This window comes from Trachemys scripta, chromosome 7 (genome assembly GCF_013100865.1).
Source record: "Trachemys scripta elegans isolate TJP31775 chromosome 7, CAS_Tse_1.0, whole genome shotgun sequence".
Classification (NCBI taxonomy): domain Eukaryota; kingdom Metazoa; phylum Chordata; order Testudines; family Emydidae; genus Trachemys; species Trachemys scripta.
In genome coordinates, this window is record NC_048304.1 from 38,534,027 (window position 1) to 38,555,646 (window position 21,620).

Below are 21,620 nucleotides of genomic sequence, written 5' to 3' on the forward strand. Positions count from 1 at the left end.
TGTTTCATATCTGTGTGACCAAACTATAATCAGATTATTACATTTATCTAGCACCTATCATCTCAAAGGATACTAAAGTACAGTACAAATGACAATATGCAACTATTGCTTCAGCAATCACTGAAAAACAGTCACCTTTGGAGTGGAATGCAGCAGTTTGAATTTGCTTGTTAAGATTTTTTTCTGTTAACAACAACACAGCAACCCTACATGATAGTCTGACAGACAGCAAAGAACAGAAGAGAAACTGCAGCAGCAATTTGGGAAGACAAAATGAAATTGCCCCAAATGAACTTGGCTAGGACACCAGGGTTGAGGAATCCCCCTTCCATTACAGAAGGTGTTAGGGGATCTTTTTAGGTCCTAGGCTTTGTTTCTCATCTGAAAGATAACTGCTGTGACAGCACAGTTCTTCCTAACACTGTGCCAGGGTTTGGTAAAGTACTGATTCACTCAGAAGAAAGACCACCACCTAGGAGCACCTGGGCTTTCTTTAGAGGTCACCTATTAAGCTCTAACCAGGCTAGCCCTTCCTAGTTGGTGAGAACTGACATAATCAAAGGACAGTCAGAGAATATAGCTATAGACTCTGTCTTACTAAAGTCTATCTATTCCTGGAATTACATTTTTTGCTGCTGTTTAAACAAAGAAACACTGCTTCATTACTCTACAACAAAAATCAGGGCATGTTACTCCAGTGCAACATGCTCTTTCCTAAAACCAGTGAATAAAATGACCTGGACAAGCAATCTAACTCTTCACAATGAGCAAATTGCCTTTGATAATCCGTTGGCCACATTTTGCAGTGGTGTCACAGGGCATTTTGGCTAAGAAGTGCAGATTTGGCCTTGAGCTCAGAAGAATGCAGCAGACAGGAACCCCATGGGAGAACAGCTCATTTCCTGCGTGCACCTGTGACTCCCAGCAAAGAAGTAGGATGTGTTTTGGGTCTATCTATTTTGATGGTGTATTAAAAGGCAGTTCTAACTGAAAAGTGTTGCTTTCAGGAAAAATACAATTGGGATCTAACTTTTACCCTTCAGTGATTTGAGGCTGCATGCTTATTGGGAGCAGGGGGATTGGAAATATTTACAAATATTTGAGTGGGAAGCTAAAGCATGGGACATAAAAAGTGAAGCCTCTACCTACTGGATGACACTTATCCACAGAGACAGCTATTGCCTGTTTTCCATGGTAAAAATAAGTTGTTTCAGAAGAAACAATTGTTTTTCTTTTCATTGTTTGTTAAAATAATAATGGAAAAAAATTATGCTCTCACACTCAGCTGTTTCCCCCGTTGCACATTGGCAGTATATTAGGAATACTGTGTAACAACAATAACTTGTACATTACAATTATTTTAGTCATGAATAATATCTTGAATTAACATATGGTGTCTACTGCTTTAAATGAACTTCAAAATAGGTGATTTAAAGGATTCAAAAAGATAATTGCACTGAACATGTATTAGTCAGTGTTGGCAAGGATGCTTTTACTATTTAAAAAACCAACAACAACTGATGCAAGCATTAAAGTTAGAACAACAGAGTCTCCATTTAGGAAATGGGCAATCCAAACAAAGCTTGGCAGTGATGTCATTTTATTTATACACTCTCTGAGTCATAGATTCCTGAGGAAGTGGCAACTCCTACAGAACTACTGTATAAGAGGGAGACTTCAGAGAGTTAAAAATATGTAAAAAAAAATGTTTTTAAAGCCATGCAAACCAAACAAAATTATTTAAGAGAATCCCTTTACTCTTTATTTGCACTAATTTGGGAGGGGGTCATGGCTAAAATATAAATGTAGGTTATTAATAATTCCCCCCCTCACCCCGTGTTCATTCATATTTTACCCCCCAATGAATGGACAGTGCTTCAACCCAGTAAACACTGAGGAAAAAAGTGAAGTTGTAACTGGGCATCAGTGTGCAAGCTGTCAAAACACAATCCGAAGGTTAATTTCCACCAAGGTTGAACTGGTTTTGGAACCACTCAGTTCTTAAGTTAGGCACGTTTCCATTAGCTGGGAGCAGTTCCTGATGTACTCCTCCACACCCACATCCAGCCCATACTGGTTTGATTTGGAAACTAGAGCAATGAGATGCCATCCTGCACCCTCAGGAGCACCAATTAGCTTCCTGCAGCACTGTCTACTCTTGGCAGGGATGCATGAATCAAAGTTAAGTAAGACAGTTCACACAGTACTAAGTGCAAGAGAAGGGAGTGTGGAAGAGGGGGAAGGAAACATTACTGACCTGGTCCGTGAGAACGAGATTGGATTTCACTCTTCCTATTATTCTTTATGTAGAGCCTAAAAGCGGGCAAGGTGATTCACAAACAAATCAAAAGACATGGATCCCCCTTCCCAGAGAGCTCATAATTTAAATCCCTGATCCTGCAAAGGTAAGTTAATCACTTGCTTAAGTTTTTGCAAGATAAGAGACTAAACAGAGACATGGCACAACTAAAGAAGAGGAAAAAGGGAAGGTAGAGTAAGGGAGTGTGACAGAAAGAGAAAGGATACAAATCAAGATCATACATTTGCTTAGCAATACAGCATTATGCATGTGTTATTGGCATTTCTGTTAGATTACTCAAAATATTTTAGTTAGAGATCTTTATTTTTAATATTTTATTTAAAATAAATTAAAATGCCTATCTTAGTCAAGCAGTTAGTGTTACCACAAAGTAGAGAGCTCCACAAGAGCTATATGGGCCAATGTCTTAGTGACTCAATGCTTAAAACGAGTCCAAAAAGATTTGGAAAATTAGCCATTGTCCATAGCAAGGGGCCACAGGTTGGCAATACTAAGGATATTGGATGAAGATGCGTTCTCCATGGAATTTGATATTTTTCATTTCAATAGTTGAATATGCTGCACAAATGAGAAAATAAACACACACTTCTTTTTAATGATCATGCTGAATTCCTGAAGTAATGCAGAGAAACCCTGCACTGATTTGGAAAGATGCATCACACATGCATGTAGAACCATGGTATTTTTAAACCCTGCAAGGCCTCCATAGAGATTCTGGTCAGCTGCAGAAAAAAATATAGAGACATAGTATCAGAATGGGACACCTAGATTTGGTCTCCATTGATCAGGAAGATAGGAATTGCCAGACTGGATCAAACCAAAGGTCTATCCATGCAAATCCTGTTTCCAACAATGGCCAGCACCAGATGCTTCAGAAGAAGGTGCAAGAAGTCTCCTACATAGGAAATTTCATTATCATTTGGCAGGATTTCCCCCAAGGACAATAACATCTGCAATGAAGTTGGAAAATGTTGAAAAAGAAAATAGCTGAGGATCCCATCCATGTCAAAAGATTTGGACAGAAATGATAATGTACTAGGGAAGTCTTGCAGACTGTGTTTCTTAGCAAACCTGCTAATGTTTATCATCCTTCACATGTTTCTTTAATTGTTTTCTTTGGACTACGGCTCCTTATTTGTCTCTAAGCAAACTATTGAATTACCATTTTTAAAAAATGTTAGGTTTTAAAACATAGATAATTCATCAAGAAAAATACACATCACACTGTTTATTCCTTCTTTACCTTCTGATGTGTCCTAACACATGAAGATATAGTGAAGCATATAAGAGAATGGCTACTTGCACCCATGATAGAGAAATGTGTTTCTTTTTCTATATATAGAATAGAAGCATCTCTTTTATATTGGCAGAATGAGAAGAAAGGTCAATTGTATATTTATTTTTGAAAGAATGTGACCTATCCCTTCTGTTCCCCTAATAACTGAGAGGAGACTACATTAGGTTTGAACACTTAAAACGTGGCTATACTCTGAAAAATGACTGTAAAAAGGGCTCCGTTGGACCATTGGTCAATCTTTATGGATCTCAGTAACTCCATTGCAAATGTGGTCAGGTTTTTTCCGAGCTCACCAACTCTGGAATTGTCTCCTGGGATCTCACAGATCTTTTCACATATTATTGCCATTAATAGAGTTCTATAACCAAATTCTGAACTCAGTTACAACTGAGCAACCCTATCATTTCAAAATCTGCCTTTGGTCATATCTGAGCAATTCTATTGTATACAAATTCTGCTCTCAGTGACACCTGTGCACCTCGATGGACTTCAAAAGAGTTGCACAGGTGTCCTTATGGGAAGGATCTGCCTCTGAAATTGGAACTTGGTTAACAACTGAATTCAATTCATATTTTTGAAGTGGTGTTGGAGCTGCAGCGTTAGCCAGAGTAAAAATTCATCTGTCACTAGTGCTGACATAATGCTATAGACACAGAAAGAGCAGATCAGTTGAAGAAGGTGCCACTTTTACAGTCTCTTTTCAGAGCAGAATCATAATTGAAGATCTTTTTCTGCCTTGGGAAATTAAAGCTAATTGTACATTCTATGGATTTGATTCCTTAGCACTCTCACATGTTTTGATTTGTGGTGGATGGAGCAGGAGGAAGTGCAATGGAGCTCACAGGGAAGTTGGAAATAGGGAAACTCTTCAATGTAAAGTAGCCCTATGAGCCACTGTTTCAATGTATTGCAATGTGCAAATTGGAATTCTAGCTAAACCTACAGTGAAGTTATTCTGGGAGGGAAAAAAATGTCACTACAAGAGGATTCTACTATGTATGTTAAATTTTCGTTATGTCCAACCCCCTCCACACCAATAATAGTTATTTAAAAGTTAACAGGCAGGTAGGATGGATAGGGCAGAAATATATAACATATTGCTCTATTCTATTAATGGTACTGTGACGTTGTGCAGTCTATATGGTTTTATAAAAACATGATAATAAATGAATATAATGTAACTGGGATAGTTTTATAAAGATTTGATGATAAGTGAATATAATGCAACTGGGATATGGTTCGTGCAAAAGGTCTCTTGTAAGGTATCATTACAAAGCTCATAATCTACTGAGTATGATCATCCTATTTGTAGAAATGTACCACTCTTGTATCTAAAACTAGAAATATAAAACATAACTCTGAGGGCCTATTGTAATTATGTAAAGTGTGGGCCATTAATGATGGTTTGGAATCTTGATGACTCCCATTAACAAGGACCATTGTCTGCAGATGGCTGTATTTACCTGTTAGTCTTCCTGTATATGTGTGTGCTGGCAAGTGGACAATGAAGTCTTGTAGTGACATGTGATCATGTCACCTGAACTGGAATCCATCTTTAACCTGGTGCTTTTCCAGTGGGGGGCGGGGGGGGGGAGGGTGGAAACCCAGAGGGACAAAGGGTTCCCACCTTATGCAAAAGACATATAAAGGGGTGGAAGAGAACTGAGAGGGGAGAGGAGCCATCATGAAGAATCCCCTAGCTATCACCTGAGCTGGAACAAGAGTTGTACCAGGGGAAAGAATTGTGCCCAGGCCTGGAAGGTGTCCAGTCTGAGAAAAAACTTACTGAAGCATCTCTGAGGGTGAGATTATCTGCATTCAGTTTGATTAGGCATAGATTTGCTCATTTTATTTTATTTTGCTTGGTGACTTACTTTGTTCTGTCTGTTACTACTTGGAACCACTTAAATCCTATTCTCTGCATTTTATAAAATCACTTTTTTCTTATTAATTAACTCAGAGTATGTGTTAATACCTGGGGGAGTAAACAACTGTGCATATCTCTCTATTAGTGTTATAGAGGGCGAACAATTTATGAGTTTGCCCTGCATAAGCTTTATGCAGGGTAAAATGGATTTATGTGTGTTTAGACCCCATTGGGAGTTGGGCACCTGAGAGCTAAAGACAAGCACACTTCTGTGAGCTGTTTTCAGGTAAACTTGCAGCTTTGGGGCAAGTTATTCAGACTCTGGGTCTATGTTGGAGCAGACGGGAGTGTCTGGCTCAGCAAGACAAGGTGCTGGAGTCCTGAGCTGGCAGGGAAAACAGAAGCAGGGGTAGTCTTGGTACATCAGGTGGCAGCTCCCAAAGGGGTTTCTGTGATCCAACCCGTCACAGGTACTTGCATCACACATGAAAGGTGAATATAGTCAATCTTTACATGCAGAAGATTTATTCAGAAAGTGCAGAGTGAAAGAGGAGGAACAAGAGTTCATAACCAGCAAAAAGGATATGTCAGTTTATAGGACTGGAGTTCACTCAGGGTCAAATCCCTCCCTCTTGCATAGAGCTATGGGTAACCAGGCTCTATGCAGGCAGGATGCAGAGGGCATTGAAACCTACCTTCCTAAGCTCACTTAAGCCCATGGGGTAGCAGTCCAGAGCCCCTCTGCACCAGATGCACTGGGCGTGAAAATTCTGTTAATGAGAGTTTTGTCATTGATTTCAGCCAGGATTTCACCCTAGATCTTGGGGCCACTGGATTTGTGTGAACATAGACCCCATGGGCCCATCCGATTGTGTTTTTTCAGGCCAGCCTATGGGAAGTTGGCATGGAGAGTCTTTCCACTGTGCAAAGAGGTTCTTTTATTTGTCCCCACATTGTATCTGTGTCCTTGTTTGTTATGGCCATGTTGCCATGTGAGGGGCCCTGAGCTAGCCTCATGCAGCAGATTCTCAGCTGGTGCAAGTGGTCACATCTCCACTAACTTCATTGGAGCTATGACAGTTTATACCTGCTGAAGATCTGCCCCAGTGGGTAAATGTCCCTCCTAAAACAAGATTACAAACACATATGGCAATGCATGAACAGCAGCAAACCATGAAATTGGGATTACAGCACTCAGAATTAACCTGATGGGTGTAGGTTTAGCCATAACCTAAAATAGGTTGTGTCCAAAATGTACTCTGAAACAGAAAATATCAGGTTTCTCCTTTTCATGAATGTATTATTAAGACAGGATAGCATTCCGACTGTACCCAGCAAATACATCATTGACAGAGTGGTACTAACAAAAAATTATCTTTAGTTGAAGATATTTGAAAGTGAGATCTAGGCTACAATTTTCAGAGATGTTAATTCTCTGAGGGCCAAATTCATACCTGATGAATCTCTACGGAAGTCAGTGGAGTTACAGCAGAATTAAATTTGGCCTCAGATGTGTTGTGCAGATGGCACAGTTGCTCTCTAGGGTGCCGCCTGCACTGCCTTATGATCTCACTATATTTACATTAGATGTTTTGTGAAGAGGTAATAACAGCAACCTCAGAGGAAGCTACACATTCTACCACCCCAGCCAGATTGGGTAAATGTCCTAAGGGTAGTGGCAGCTGTTGGCCTGTAGAACGAAGGGATGAGTTTTGCCCTTTCATTGCCTATGAGCTCATTCCAGCAAAAATAAAATTAACTCCCCCACTCCCTGCATGAAGTTCAAATTTCAACTTCCTCCATTTAGCAGCAATAACAGCAGATGGGAGAGCTATGCCAAAACCGTGCTGCTAGTGTGTACAAGTCAGTAAATAACAGTACTTAGCGGCTTATACTATTTTAATATATGTTTTCATTCATGTGAATATATGTTTTCACTATTTCCCTCCTCAGTAAATGCTTAAAACATTTTAGAGGCAAAATAAGAACAATTTTGGTTTTCAGGGAGAAAGAAAACAGTAAAGTTAGACAACGGAAGTTTTTCCAAGTCAAACTGGAGTGTTTTGGAACATCAAGCACATCTGGGAAGCGTATGTACGGGAATAAGCACAGTCTGACACAGTTGTATGTTACTGAAATTACAGAGGTAAGGAAACGTCATATTAACCCTGAGTTTTAGATCTTAGATACTTCAATAGTTAAAGGGATATGTGTTACTTAAAAATACAGTGCAACTTTATTTTGACAATCATAGTTTCAGATAATTGAGGGAATTTTCAATTTTATTAATAAAACCTGGGGGGACATGACCCTTTGTGGAGTTTCAGATAATCAAGTCTGCTCAATTTCAAATTAGATTTTTCCTTTTCACAATCTCTGTAACTATGAGTGATATAGATGCTGGTCTCTCTCTGCAAGCTGCCATCATACTGATACTTCCTAGCCCGAACTGCAGTCTGATGACAACTGGACTACAAAAATTACAGCTCCTTTGAATGCATGAGAATCAGGGACTTATAAATAACCTTAGAATATATGTTTTGTTAGTTCACGTTCATCAAAAAAACAGTTTCCCATGCATACAAATGGGAATTTCCCAGTGTTCATTATCAAACAGTCAAGATATCAGGAGTGTGTGTGTGTGTGTGTGTGTGTATGACTCAATAACTTATTTTATAGCTAGATTAGTAGAATATATTTTATATTACAGTGGCATTCCTTAGCTGAGACATTCATTTATGGTTTTTGAAAAAAAAATGTAAGTTTGCATAAGGAGAGATAACATTTTAGACATCCCATGAAGAGGGCGCTGTGTTTCATTAAAATGTCACGTAAGTTCATAATTTAGGAGCTGTGTGCACCCTCTGCTCTGGGTGAACTGACCCTTATAGAACTTCCCCCCAAATGGTATGTCAGCTTAGCAGGCAAATGAACAAGTTGATCTGACTTCTACATTCAGGGTCTTGGAACTTAATTAAAGGTAAGGAAGAACACAAGAGAATTTGACTGATTGACTAATTGGATGGATTGCTGTACCTTTTCTTAAGGCTAAGGACAGAATGGTTTTATATGCAAAGGAAAGAATGGTTGGAAGACAACAAACAATAATGCAGTTTCCATTTTTCCTCATGAATGAAGAAATGCAAATAACGAGATTTAAGCTGTAAAGAGGCTTAAAACTTTTTTGTTTTTAGCTATTTCAAGATGCAAAACGATAGATATATTTCTCTTTACATTTAAGGTGGTAATACACTTGATATTTTAAAATTTTGAGTTTCATAAATTATCCTTTTTCTCTGTGGTTCTCAAACTATCGTTTTGTGCACCAGCAAGAAACATTTCAAATGCCTCCAATGGGAGATGAGGGTTAGGACTGTTTTGATGTCCATGAACATGCTAGGTGGTTTGATTTAAGAATGACAAAGCTGGAGAACCACTGCCTTATATATATATATATATATATATATATCAATTACACTATACACTTTTATCTAGCTAAGGATCTACCTTCAAAGCAATTTTTACTGTGTAATGGATCTTGCTATAAGCATCATAGCCCTCAATCAGGATATAAACACAGTTTGGTCTTCACTAGGTAGGCAATGTCAAATGATGCTTTATCCACAGTGTGGAATCATGCTACAGCTCAAGCCTTTTACAGGACTCTAATAAGATTCTGAAGCTTTGTCTGTTCCCATCTGCACAGGCAAGACCAACTGCATTATAATAAGGAGGGGGGCTAGGATGTTACAACATGATCTAACACAGTAAAAATGTGTAGGTGGATGTTTAGTTACCTTTTTCCCACTCCCTTAAATAACAATGTGATTTAATTTCCATCTATAGGGGAATTTTCTTATAGCCTGAATATTAAATAGTTATAAAATGCGACAAATCATTGAAACATGAAAAATACAATGATATTTAGGCATATCTATTGACAAGTAAAATGAAAACTGGGACAAATGAAAACACCAAAGGCTATTTAAAGTGGCATATTTTATATGTAAGCTATGTTTAGAAATAGAAAAAAAAAATAGAAAGTGGATTTAAACAAACACATTGCTCTAGCAGGGAGAATTACATCCACAGTAGAACTATTATTTTAGTTCAAGATAATGTCCCATTCATAGCACAGATGTAGATTATATTTGTTTATATTTGTAAGTCAAAATGTGTAAGCAATCATTAACTTGTCAAATGACGGATAAAAGACATCACTGAAGCCTAAAGCTGGTCATCTTCCACTTCATTCATTTGGCTTTCAGACCGTTTCATCATCACTCATGTCCCAAATCTGTAATGAGAAAACAAGCGACATTTCACTCAGTATCTCAAATATGCTTTCAAAATACCTTATAAAACCCCTAATCCAATTTAAGAGGAAGAATACATTTCATTTATGGACCATCCACTCTAGAGGTGGTTGAATAGTATTAATGAAACTAACAGCTCAGTGGAGTCAAGGTTGTTTGGATCAGTAATCATTTGCAAACCAATCTCTTTAGTTGCACACACATTTTGGCACTTGTACTTATTCCTATAATAGTCTGAATGAATAATTTTCATTGGTTGTTTCTGAGCTATTCCTTTGGCTGTTTGCTATTCATTATGTGTGGCTGGTAACTTGGTATTGGTTCTGCTTGCTGATTGCTTGACAAATTGTTACCAGGAAAATAACAAATGATGCATAATAAATAATACATATTTAATATAAAACTTTAGGAATTTGTGATCATCATCCGGAAGAATCAGTGGCCACTCAAATATTTGAGAATAATCAATAGTATGACCCACAAAGAGCAGTAAATTTAATTCAAACTGAATATATATGTGTGAATTTGTTTTTTACCCTCATTTTTAAAAAAGTTCTATTAACCATTCAATAATTTACTGAAAAACATATTTTATGCAGCATGATGTAATTGTATATTTACTTTGGTTTTGGGTTATGACCAAGACATATCCTGGAAACCCAACCTGGAAAACAAGGTTAACGTATTCACAGAATCCCCATGGAACCTGGAGTCCTAGAGGCCATACAAATTGAAGGTAAGTTCTGTATTTTCAATCAGTTGTCAGGAAATAGAGTGACAGATTTAAAAAAATGAAAAAATTTGCAATCGCGCCTGTGTACATACAGTAAGTGCACACTAGAGACATGTCTGTTCTTTCATGGAAATGCAGGTGCATTTAGCAGGTTTTATTACCATTTATTCTGGAGGTTCAGTGCGTAGTTGCCCCAGACTTTATACCCATAAGTTCAAAATCTTTGCATTCCTTCTGAAACATTCACAGAGTTCCAAATAACAAAATGGAATAATCAAAAGGGAAACCCCACAACAGAGTATGCAGTAATAGTGGAAGGTACCATAGGTCTGGGCTAAGGTTTACTGTAAAGGCCACTAACTTATGTTTGAATTTTTGCAGTTGTAAAATAAGTCTGCAATACTAAATAACCATTCTCCTTCCCCTTCCCCCCCAAAAAGTTGCAATTAGAGATGTGAACACATAAAGAGCTAAGGCAGGGGTTCTCAAACTGGGGGTTGGGACCCCTCAGAGGGGTCACGAGGTTATTATATGTGGGGTCATGAGCTATCAGCTTCCACCCTAAACCCTGCTTTACCTCCAGCATTTATAATGCTGTTAAATATATAAAAAAGTGTTTTTAATTTATAAGGGGGGGGGTCACACTTAGAGGCTTGCTATGTGAAAGGGGTCACCAGGACAAAAGTTTGAGAACCCTGAGCTAAGAAGGAAGGTCCTCTCATGGATCAGTAACTGGTGAAAAGACAGAAAACACACAGAAGGAATAAATGATTAGGTTTCAGAATGGAGAGAGGTAAATAGTAGTGTCCCCCAGGATCTTTACTGTCACCAGTGCTGCTGAACATATTCATAAATGATCTGGAAAACGGGGTAAACAGTGAGGTGGTAAAATTTGCAGACAATACAAAATCACTCAAGATAGTTAAGTCCAAAGGCAGACTGCGAAGAGTTACAAAGGAATCTCACAAAACTGAGTGACTGGACAACAAAACAGCAGATGAAATTCAATGTTGATAAATGCAAAGTAGTGCACATTGGAAAACATAATCCCAACTAAATTAGCTGTTACCACTCAACAAAGAGATCTTGGAGTCATTGTGGATAGTTCTCTGAAAACATCCACTCAATGTGCAGTGGCAGTCAAAAAACTAACTGAATGTTAGGAACCATTAAGGAAAAGGAGAGATAATAAAACAGACAATATCATAATGCCACTATATAAATCCTTGATATGCCCTCACCTTGAATACTGCATGCAGTTCTGATCAACCCATCTCAAAAAAGATATATTAGAATTTGAAAAGATATAGAGAAGGGCAGCAAAGATTATTAGGGGTATGGAACAGCTTCTGTATGAGGAGATATTAAAAACACTGAGTTTTCAGCTTGGAAAAGACACGATTAAGAGGGGATATGATAGAGGTCCATAAAATCGTGACTGGTGTGGAGGATGGGAATAAAGAAGTGTTATTTACTCCTTCACATAACACAAGAACCAGCAGTCACCCAATAAAATTAATAGGCAGCGGGTTTAAAGCAAACAAAAGGAAGTACTACTTCATACAAAGCACAGTCACCCTGTGGAATTTGTTGCCAAGGGATATTGTGAAGGCCAAAACTATAATGGGGTTCAAAAAAGAACTAGATTAGTTCATGAAGGACAGGTCCATCAACGGCTACCCCATGCTCTGGGTGTCCCCAGCCTCTGACTGCCAGAAGCTGGGAGTAGACAACAGGGGATGGGATCTCGATGATTGGCTCTTCTGTTCATTTCCTCTGACTCACCTGGCATTGACTACTGTCAGAAAACAAGATACTGGGCTGAATGTACCATTTGTCTGACCCAGTATGGCCGTATTTATGAAAAGTAAATTAGTTTGCAATGGAGTAAGAATAATTTATACTCCAAAAAAAAAAAAAATTTCCTCCCCAAATCCTTACTCTTTGAATGTAAACCGTAGATTTTATATATTTCTCCCTGTCTGATTACCACTTACAGTGACTGAGTCAAATTAATTCCATTTAATTTAAAAGAGTTATATCAGAGAATGAATTTGGTCCTTTAGGAATCATACCTTAAAGCGGGACTTTAAGGAACGTAGCAAGACTACCTAGCAGGTGGTCTTTGGCTTTACTGACAGGCTGTCATAATATTAATTTTACCCTTAAGTGTGCTAGAAATTAGTCTGAAACTTAGACCATTCTATGCATGTCCCGGCTAAATGCCATGGACTGACTAACATGTCAGGTTCTTCTGACTACAAGAATAAGATTGGCATTTCCAAGGCATAGGCCTTGGACCTCAAAAGGTTAGCCCACCATAATAAGTGAATCTAGGAACTATGAGCATCACCGTAGTGATCTTCTCTTTCTTAGCTGTCTCTATCGAGTATCAGGCCCAGGTTATCTGCATGGAAATGCTGTGTGTTGACATTAGGCTGGCCACGAGATTATTCTTTTCTTTTACATCCTGACTGATGGAAAAACATATGCCAACAGAAGCGCAAGATGCCAACATTTATTTAGACTGTAAACCCTTCAGGGCACAGACTATCAGTATATTTTTACAGTGCCTAGCACAACAGGGTCCTGTTCTTGGTTGGCCCTGAAGCACTACTGCAATACAAATAATAAATAAAAACAACTACATTTTCAGACAGACTGTAATTGATATTTACATATAATTTCCATAAAACCTATCCCTGCAAAATATGATTTTTCTAGAATTTGGGTATTTACTGACAAAGCCACACCAAAATCTGGACCAAGGAATGTCTACACACAGCTCTCTGTAAAACACATACTTTAAATGGTAAGATTTTCTCAATTCCTAAAAGTGGTTGCAAAATGGTGGTATAAAAATCCTTCTGGAAAATGCTGAAAGAACAGTATGTTTACAAAAGGAAAAAAGAGTTGATGAGCGACTTAGAGTTTGCCAATGAAAATACAAATGTCCAGCTCACCATTCAGGGTCAAGGATGTGGAAAATAAATATGAAAGAATTATCTTTAAATAGAATTTATGGTATGAATCAAGCTGACAAAAGGCAAGAAATTCAAAGTTCAGGCTGATATTCCATCCTCAACTAACCCCATTTTGAGTTTTTCAAACTTTGTAATAGCAACAAGGACAGATTTTAACCCTCACTCTTCTGTGTGTTAAAGAAAGATACTAAACACATTTATAGATTGCACCAGTGGGATGAGTTGAGGACAGGGTGTCCACAATTTTCTTTTAAACAAACATAGTGAAGGAAGCCAGACAGAATGCTGCAAAAGTTTTCTTTATTCACAAAACAAATATATCATGGTCCTATCCAGCTTCCCCTCACTGTGCTAGCTGTGTATCTCATTTCTGTTCTGAACAGTGCAGGTGAGAACTTAAGAATGGCCACATTGGGTCAGACCAATGGTCCATTTAGCCCAGTATCCTGTCTGCCAACAGTGGCCAATGCCAGGTGCCTCAGAGGGAGTGAACCTAACAGGTAATGATCAAGTGATCTCATTACACAAACTAAGAATTATTTCCCCATGCTAATTTCCCCCCTTACTGTTACTCACACCTTCTTGTCAACTGCTTGAAATGGGCCACCCTGATTACAACTACAAAAGTGATTTTTCCTCCTGCTGATGATAGTCCACTTTAATTGAATTGTCTCATTAGAATTGGTAAGGCAACCCCCATCTTTTCATGTACTCTGTATATATATCTTCCTACTGTATTTTCACTCCATGCATCTGCTGAAATGGGTTTTAGCCCATGAAAGCTTATGCCCAAATAAATTTGTTAGTCTCTAAGATGATACAAGTACTCCTCATTGTTTTGCTGATACAGACTAACATGGCTACCACTCTGAAACATCCTTATTCACTGTCTCCAAGTAAGTTTGCCCTATATGCTTTCTTGACCTCTTTACTGAGAGTGGATGGCAAGGGTGCCAGTTGTACTGGAGATTTTTATGATCTGGACATATCTCCTTTAGGAAATCGACTGAAACGCCTGACTCATTTCAGACAGGCCTCTGGATAGCTGTTAGGTGGCAATCTTTATTAATCGCTCCTGACCTAGGGTGGATTTTAACTGGTACTTTAGAGGTGAAAGCCTCCCTATCCCATTACCTTTCCGGTCACCTTGCTCAGCCTTAATTTTTTATTTCCTAGTTCCTTTCAGGTAAAGCTAGATACTGAATTTTCTAAACTATACTTTATTTTATCTTAAATCTTCTATACAAGGTTCTAAAATGTACATTTTAAAAGAACCTTAAGTTGTATTCTATGCTACAAACTATTTGCTCAGTTAACACCACCTGCCCCCAAGTTGTGTTTTAAGAGCAGCAGAAGCTATTTCTTTTGGAAACTGGTAAAAATAAAAAATAACTCAGGATCTAAGACCTGACATCCTACCACTGATTTTAAAGAATACAGCGACATTTACAACTTTCCTAGGGGTGAGGATTTTGAATTTCTTATCTCATCCTGGTAAGCTGAAATACCAACTGATATTCTGTTAGGACCATAAGCTCTATGGGGCAGGGACTTTTAGTTGTATATTTATAGAGTGCCTAGTACATGGGGCCTCTAAGCTCTACCACAATACAAATAAAAATAATCACAACTACATTTCAGTTTATTTTTTCTGCCGTTGTGGGGGAGGACACTGTCTTCCACATGTTGTTGGCAAACAGATGCTTCAATGGAAAGCTAGAAAGTATAAAATCTTATGACGTAGTAATAGGAAGGACATTGGATGGTATTATCTGGACATGTGCCCAACTTTACATATCTACAATGCTTTAATGCAGAGTACCATAGTAACATTTCTTATTTGTAGAATGCATCCAACTACACTCAATTAGAGAGGGTAATATTTCCTAATTGTAATCTCTCCACAAACCATGCTCTTAGAAACCAGTGAGATGAAAGGATGGAGAATATGAAAGAATTACATTTAAATAGATGATTACATATCTTCCTACCTAAATAAGATTCTTTCTAGAAGTTTTGGAAATGTTTGCAAAAGACACGAATTGAGTTTTACAGATATTAAACCATTATGCAAACATCCTGGATTGAGACATAATATTTGTGAGAAGGATGGTAATATCTTACTCCCAAAAGAATAGGCTTTCTATACAGCAGGGACAGATCAGTTAGTCCTAGGGTTACCATATTTAAAAAATAAAAAAAGAGGACAGTCCATGAGCCCTAGCCCCGCCCCTTTCCCACCCCGGCCCCGCCCCTTCCCCAACCCGACTCCGCCCCTTCCCCAAAGTCCCCGCCCTAACTCCCCCTCCTCCCTCCCAGCCACGCGAAAAGGGTTGCCCAAGCGCTACCGGCTTTATGGTTTGCCGGGCAGCCTCCAGACCCTGCGCCCCCGGCTGGCACTTCCCCAGCGCAGCTGGAGCCCGGGAGGGGAAGCGCCCAGCCAGGGGCGCAGAGTCCGGAGGCTGCCCAGCAAACCGTGAAGCCGGTAGCGCTCGGTCTTTGGGCAGCCCCTATGCCTCCGGACCCTGCGCCCCCGGCCGGGCAATTCTCCTCCCCGGCTCCAGCTGCTCTGCTCCTCCCCGGACTCAGACTTCGACTCTGTTTAAGAGCCAAGCTGCCCGAGCCAGTGCTACCGGCTTCGGGCAGCCCCCGTGCCTCCGGACCCCAGCCGCCGGCCGGGCACTTCTCCTCCCCGGCTCCAGCTGCTCTGCTCCGGCAGCGCAGGGTCCAGAGGCACGGAGGCTGCCTGAAGCTGGTAGCGCTGGCTCGGGCAGCTTGGCTCTTAAAAAGAGCCGAAGTCTGAGTCCGGAGAGGAGCAGAGCAGCCGCGGGAGAGGAAGTGCCCGGCCGGTATTTTTCCTGGACATGTTTGGCTTTTTGGCAATTCCCTCCGGACGGGGGGTTGATTGCCGAAAAGCCGGACATGTCCGGGAAAAACCAGACGTATGGTAACCCTACTTAGTCCAGAAGAATACCCTCTGTCTGGATCATGGCATTACAAAATTCTGGCCAGCCCCTGAGCAGACTGTGGGAGGAGCTCTTTGTGCAGGAACCAGTCAGAATTTTGTCCTATACTAAGATGCTCTGCTGCTATGACTAGTCTCCTGCTTGCTGCCAGATATTGCCCCACTATGATTCACTAGAGTATGTTTCACAGCTAGGTTTTTTAAAAGAATAAACACACCAACAAAAAAATTTGGTGGGGATTTGGTGTGCGGGGGGAAACAATTAAAAGCAAACTTCAAGGCAGCTCATAATTCAAAGTTGGAGCAAGCTCGTCAGGCCCAGATTAGCCCCAATATGTTGGGCCAGACAATTATACAGCTTCATCTTTGTAAGGAATCTGGGGAAATGAGTGGAAAGGAAGATGATGTGCACAACAGGAGGAATGATGAGGCAATAATAAAGTAGCTCAACACTAAGTTAAAGCTTGCAGAGAGAAAGCACAAAAAACAAAAGAATAGTGCAAGAATCATTCAGCATAATATGGATCATGATCTGCATGTCGACACTTAGGCTGGTGTATATATTCTCAGTGAAAAGCTTCTACGATGGTCACAGCCTGATTTTTGAGGGTTACAGAAGAATGGAGTGGCCTGCTTGGGTCAAAGTTATCTCTAATGAAATTGTACATGTAGGGGCAAGTGGTGAACTAGAAGAGAAGAAGGGTAATTTTATACAAAAATGAATAGCAACATTTCAAAAATCAACTAAATGACGGCAAGCTGGAAAATGCACATTAGCTGGGCATGTCAAGCTGTAATGGCAAAATAGCCCTCTAGAGGGAAAGCAGTATTATATTTAGACCTGAATTACATAAACATCAATCCTGACAGCAAAGTTATAAATGTCATATGCTCTTAGTTAATAGCAACAGATCTTCCCATGAAAATGTGCTTTAACTAGATGGAAATCCAAATATTGTGAAAAAAGCAAATGAATTATTACTAGCCTTTTAAAAATTCAAATTCAATGTATTTTTTTTAAATGTTAAAAGCAAACAGCTACATTCCCTTCATTGATGGGCAAGAAGAAAGGAGCTAGTTTATTGTGACTTTTTTAAGAGCAGCATTTTAGAAAGAGAAAGGATGTAAAAGAGGAGTGTCTAAATGACTGTTTGTTATGCCTTGCACCTTATGTCCAATAAAAGCTGTGAATTTGGGTTTTGTTTTGAGCTCCCTTTCTCCTACCGCACACCTGGGCGAATCAATCTAAGTGAAGCTATAGGTAATGACAGGGGAGGTAATAAAATAGGCAAATAATGAACCAGCTGTCAAACTTACCCAGTATGTACAGATCTGAAGAGATTATCTGAATGCACCTGTTATGTTCAAGTACCTACTTTATGTTTAAACTTCACTTTAGGGGTTCTTAAGTTTCAGATGCAAATTAAGTCTATTCAAGATTAGAGAAGCATTTCCACACTTGTTTTCTTGAAATGACAAGTATTATTTTCCTGCATAACAGGAAGGGGGGAAACCCCCAATGTATCAGGTTAACTGTTCATTCATTTCTCAGCCACTGATTCAAAACAATTTCAAAACATTAAAGGGACAATAAGTACTTTTCATTTCCTTCTCTTAACAAAGGTACCTGTAACTTCATTTCTGTGAGAACAGATACAAAAGTATTAGTTGGGTTTTTTGTATGTGTACATGGGTGGAAATATGTAGTGACTTTTATCTGATGTGATTAAAATATATAGTGCAAATATATATAGCTAGTTATGGCCTTACAGGCAGAGTTGGAAGAACACAAGCCTGTCCGTACAGATTTTGTGTGTGCGCGCATCTATTACTGTGACTGCTCATGAAAATGATCATCTGAATGTCAAAGTAGCTATTTCAATGCATATAATGCACTCACGGTTTAGGAAAATGTAATATAAACACATACACAAATATATATCTATAAATACAAATGTTAAAGGTATAATATGTATAGTATTATACGTATATGTGCACGTTACAAACAAGTTAAAGAATTAAAAAAAACCCATTGAACTGAACGTTAAGGCTGAAATTCAGCCTAGTATTAAATGTAATGCTTGAGTATCACATAAGAGCACTCATCTTTACTCAAACTTCAGATACGACAAACTATAGGCCCTGATTCAGGAAACCACCCTCACTCAATTATTATTATTATTATTAATCATGTTTATTATGGTAGTGCCTAAGGGGTGACCAAGAGTTGGGCTCCACTGTGTTAGGCACTGTATAAACACAGAGCAATAGACAGTCCCTGCCTTGAAGAGCTTACAATCTGAACAGACAAGACAGACACAGGGTAGGAAAGGGATAGAATACACAAGCAGCGTGAACAATGTGATGGAGGCAAAGATCCTATCAGTTCCATGATTTTTTTTCAGGGTCGGGGAGGAAGGGTGTTAGTGGGTGGGTTTATGGAAAATAGATCCTGTCAAACTAACTTGATTTTTTTGGATGAGATTATAAATTTGGTAAATAAAGGTTACAGTGTTGATGTAATATACTTCAACTTTTGTAAGATATTTGACTTGGTACCACAGAACATTTTCATTGAAAAACTAAAATATAATAAAATTAACATGGGACTCATTAAATGGATTAAAAACTGTCTGCCTGCTAGGTCTCAAAGTGCAACTGTAAACAGGGAATTATCATCAAGCGGGTATATTTCTAGTGCGGTCCCATATGGATCAGTTCTTGGCCCGATGCTATTTAACGATTTTATCAATGATCAGGAAAAAACATAAAACTGATAAAGCTTGCTGATAACACAAAAATTGAGGGAGTGGTAAATAACAAAAAGGACAGGTTACTTGTACAGAGCAATTGGGATTGCTTGGTTAGCTGGATGCAAGCAAACAATATGGCTAAATATAAATGTATACATTATAGAATAAAAAATGTAGACTATATTTACAGGATGGGGGGACTCTATTCTCAGAAACAGTAACTCTGAAAAAGATTAAGAGGTTGTGGTGGATAATCAGCTGAACATGAGCTCCCACTGCAATGCTGTAGCCAAAAGGACTAATGTGATCCTGGGATGAATAAAGAGGGGAATCTTGAGGAGTACAGATAGAAGTGGGAGACTGTCCTGTTGAAAGTCTCTGGATAAGGATAAAAGGGGTAAAAAACAAGGGTGATGTCATAGTATGGCCACCTAATCAAGAAGAACAGATTGATGAGGCTTTTTTTAAGTAACTAATAAAATCATCCAAACCACAGGACTTGGTGGAGATGGGGAACTTAAATTACCAGACATCTGTTGGGAAAATTATACAGTAGGGCACAGATTATCCAGCAAGTTCTTGGAATGCATTGGAGACAACTTTTTATTACAGAAGATGGAGAAAGTGACTAGTGGAGAGGCTGTTCTAGATTTGATTCTGATAAATAAGGAGGAACTGGCTGAGAATTTGAAGGTGAAAGGCAGCCTGGTTGAAAGAGATCCAGAAATGACAGAGTTCATGCTTCTAAGGAATGGTAGGAGGGAAAGCAGCAGAATAAAGACAATGGACTTCAAGATGGCAGACTTTAGCGCAAACAGATAATTAGTAGCTAAGATCCCGTGGGAAGCAAGTCTAAGAGGGAAAAAATGGTTCAGGACAGTTGGCAGTTTTTTAAAAGAGCTATTATTAAGGGCACGAGAAAACTACCCCAATGCGTAGGAAAGATAGGAAGTATGGTAAGAGACTCCCTGACTTAACCAGGAGATCTTCAACAACCTGACATTTAAAAAAGAGTCATAGACAAAGTGGAAAATAGGTCAAATTACAAAGGATGAATATAAAAAAACCAACACAAGCATGTAGTGACAAAATTAGAAAGGCCAAGGCACAAAAAAGATTAAACTACCTAGGGCCATAAAGGGTAACAAGAAAACATTTTACAAATCCATTAGAAGTAAGGTTTCAGAGTGGTAGCCGTGTTAGTCTGTATCAGCAAAAACAACGAGGAGTCCTTGTGGCACCTTAGAGACTAACCAATTTATTTGGGCATAAGCTTTCGTGGGCTAGGACCCACGAAACATCTGATGAAGTGGGTTCTAGCCCATGAAAGCTTATGCCCAAATAAATTTGTTAGTCTCTAGGATGCCATTAGAAGTAAGAGAAAGATCAAGGACATAGTAGGTTCGTTACTCAATGAGGAAGGAAAGACAACAACAGAAAATGCAGCAATGTCAGAAGTGCTAAATACCTTTCTTGTTTCCGTTTTCACCAATAAGGTTAGCAGTGATCAGATGACAGGCTGTCTACACTACATACGCAAAAGACCCCCACACACCCCCGAGCGACATAAGATATACCGACATAAGCGCTCGTGTGCACAGCACGATGTTGGCGGAAGAGCTTCTCCCACCAACATAGCTTTTGCTGCTCTTGGAGGTGATTTTATTATGCTAACAGGAGAGCTCTCTCCTGTCAGCACAGAGCCTTCACCAGACACACTGCAGTGGTGCAGCTGTATTAGTACAGCTGCGTCGCTGCAGCACTGTACATATAGACATGGCTTATTATAGAGAACATCAGTGTAAATGGGGTAGGATCTGAGATTAAAATAGGGAAAGAACAAGTTAAGAATCTCTAAGGACTTGTCTATACTTAGAACGCTGCAGCTGCTGCACTGCTGTAGCACTTCAGTGAAGATCAAAGCAACAGAGGGTCCTGTGGCACCTTTAAGACTAACAGAAGTATTGGGAGCATAAGCTTTCGTGGGTAAGAACCTCACTTCTTCAGATGCAAGTCTTGCATCTGAAGAAGTGAGGTTCTTACCCACGAAAGCTTATGCTCCCAATACTTCTGTTAGTCTTAAAGGTGCCACAGGACCCTCTGTTGTTTTTTACAGATTCAGACTAACACGGCTACCCCTCTGATACTTCAGTGAAGATGGTAGCTACACTGATTGCGTCTCCCATTGGCATAGATACTCCAGCTCCCAAGAGGCAGTAGCTAGGTTGACACTGACCTAGTGCTGTCTCCACTGGGGGTTAGGTTGGTTTAACTGCATTGCTCAGAGATATTTCACATCCCTGAGTAACATAATTATACTGACCTAATTTCCTAGTGTAGACCAGGCCTCGACAAGTTAGATGTCTTCAAGTTGGCAGGGCCTGA

At 39.3% G+C, this 21,620-nt stretch overlaps 1 protein-coding gene across 5 annotated transcripts in view; it reads right to left on the reverse strand.

The window, feature by feature from the left end:
• Nucleotides 1–9,466: 9,466 nt before the first annotated feature.
• The window catches only part of ATG7 (autophagy related 7), a 294,585-nt gene continuing 282,431 nt past the window's right edge, over nt 9,467–21,620 (reverse strand). For all 5 annotated transcript variants that reach the window (XM_034776085.1, XM_034776084.1, XM_034776088.1 and 2 more), the window contains exon 19: nt 9,467–9,781. In XM_034776085.1, the coding sequence (XP_034631976.1) occupies nt 9,749–9,781 (33 nt within the window). In that variant the 3' untranslated portion in view covers nt 9,467–9,748. The remainder of the gene's footprint in view (nt 9,782–21,620) is intronic.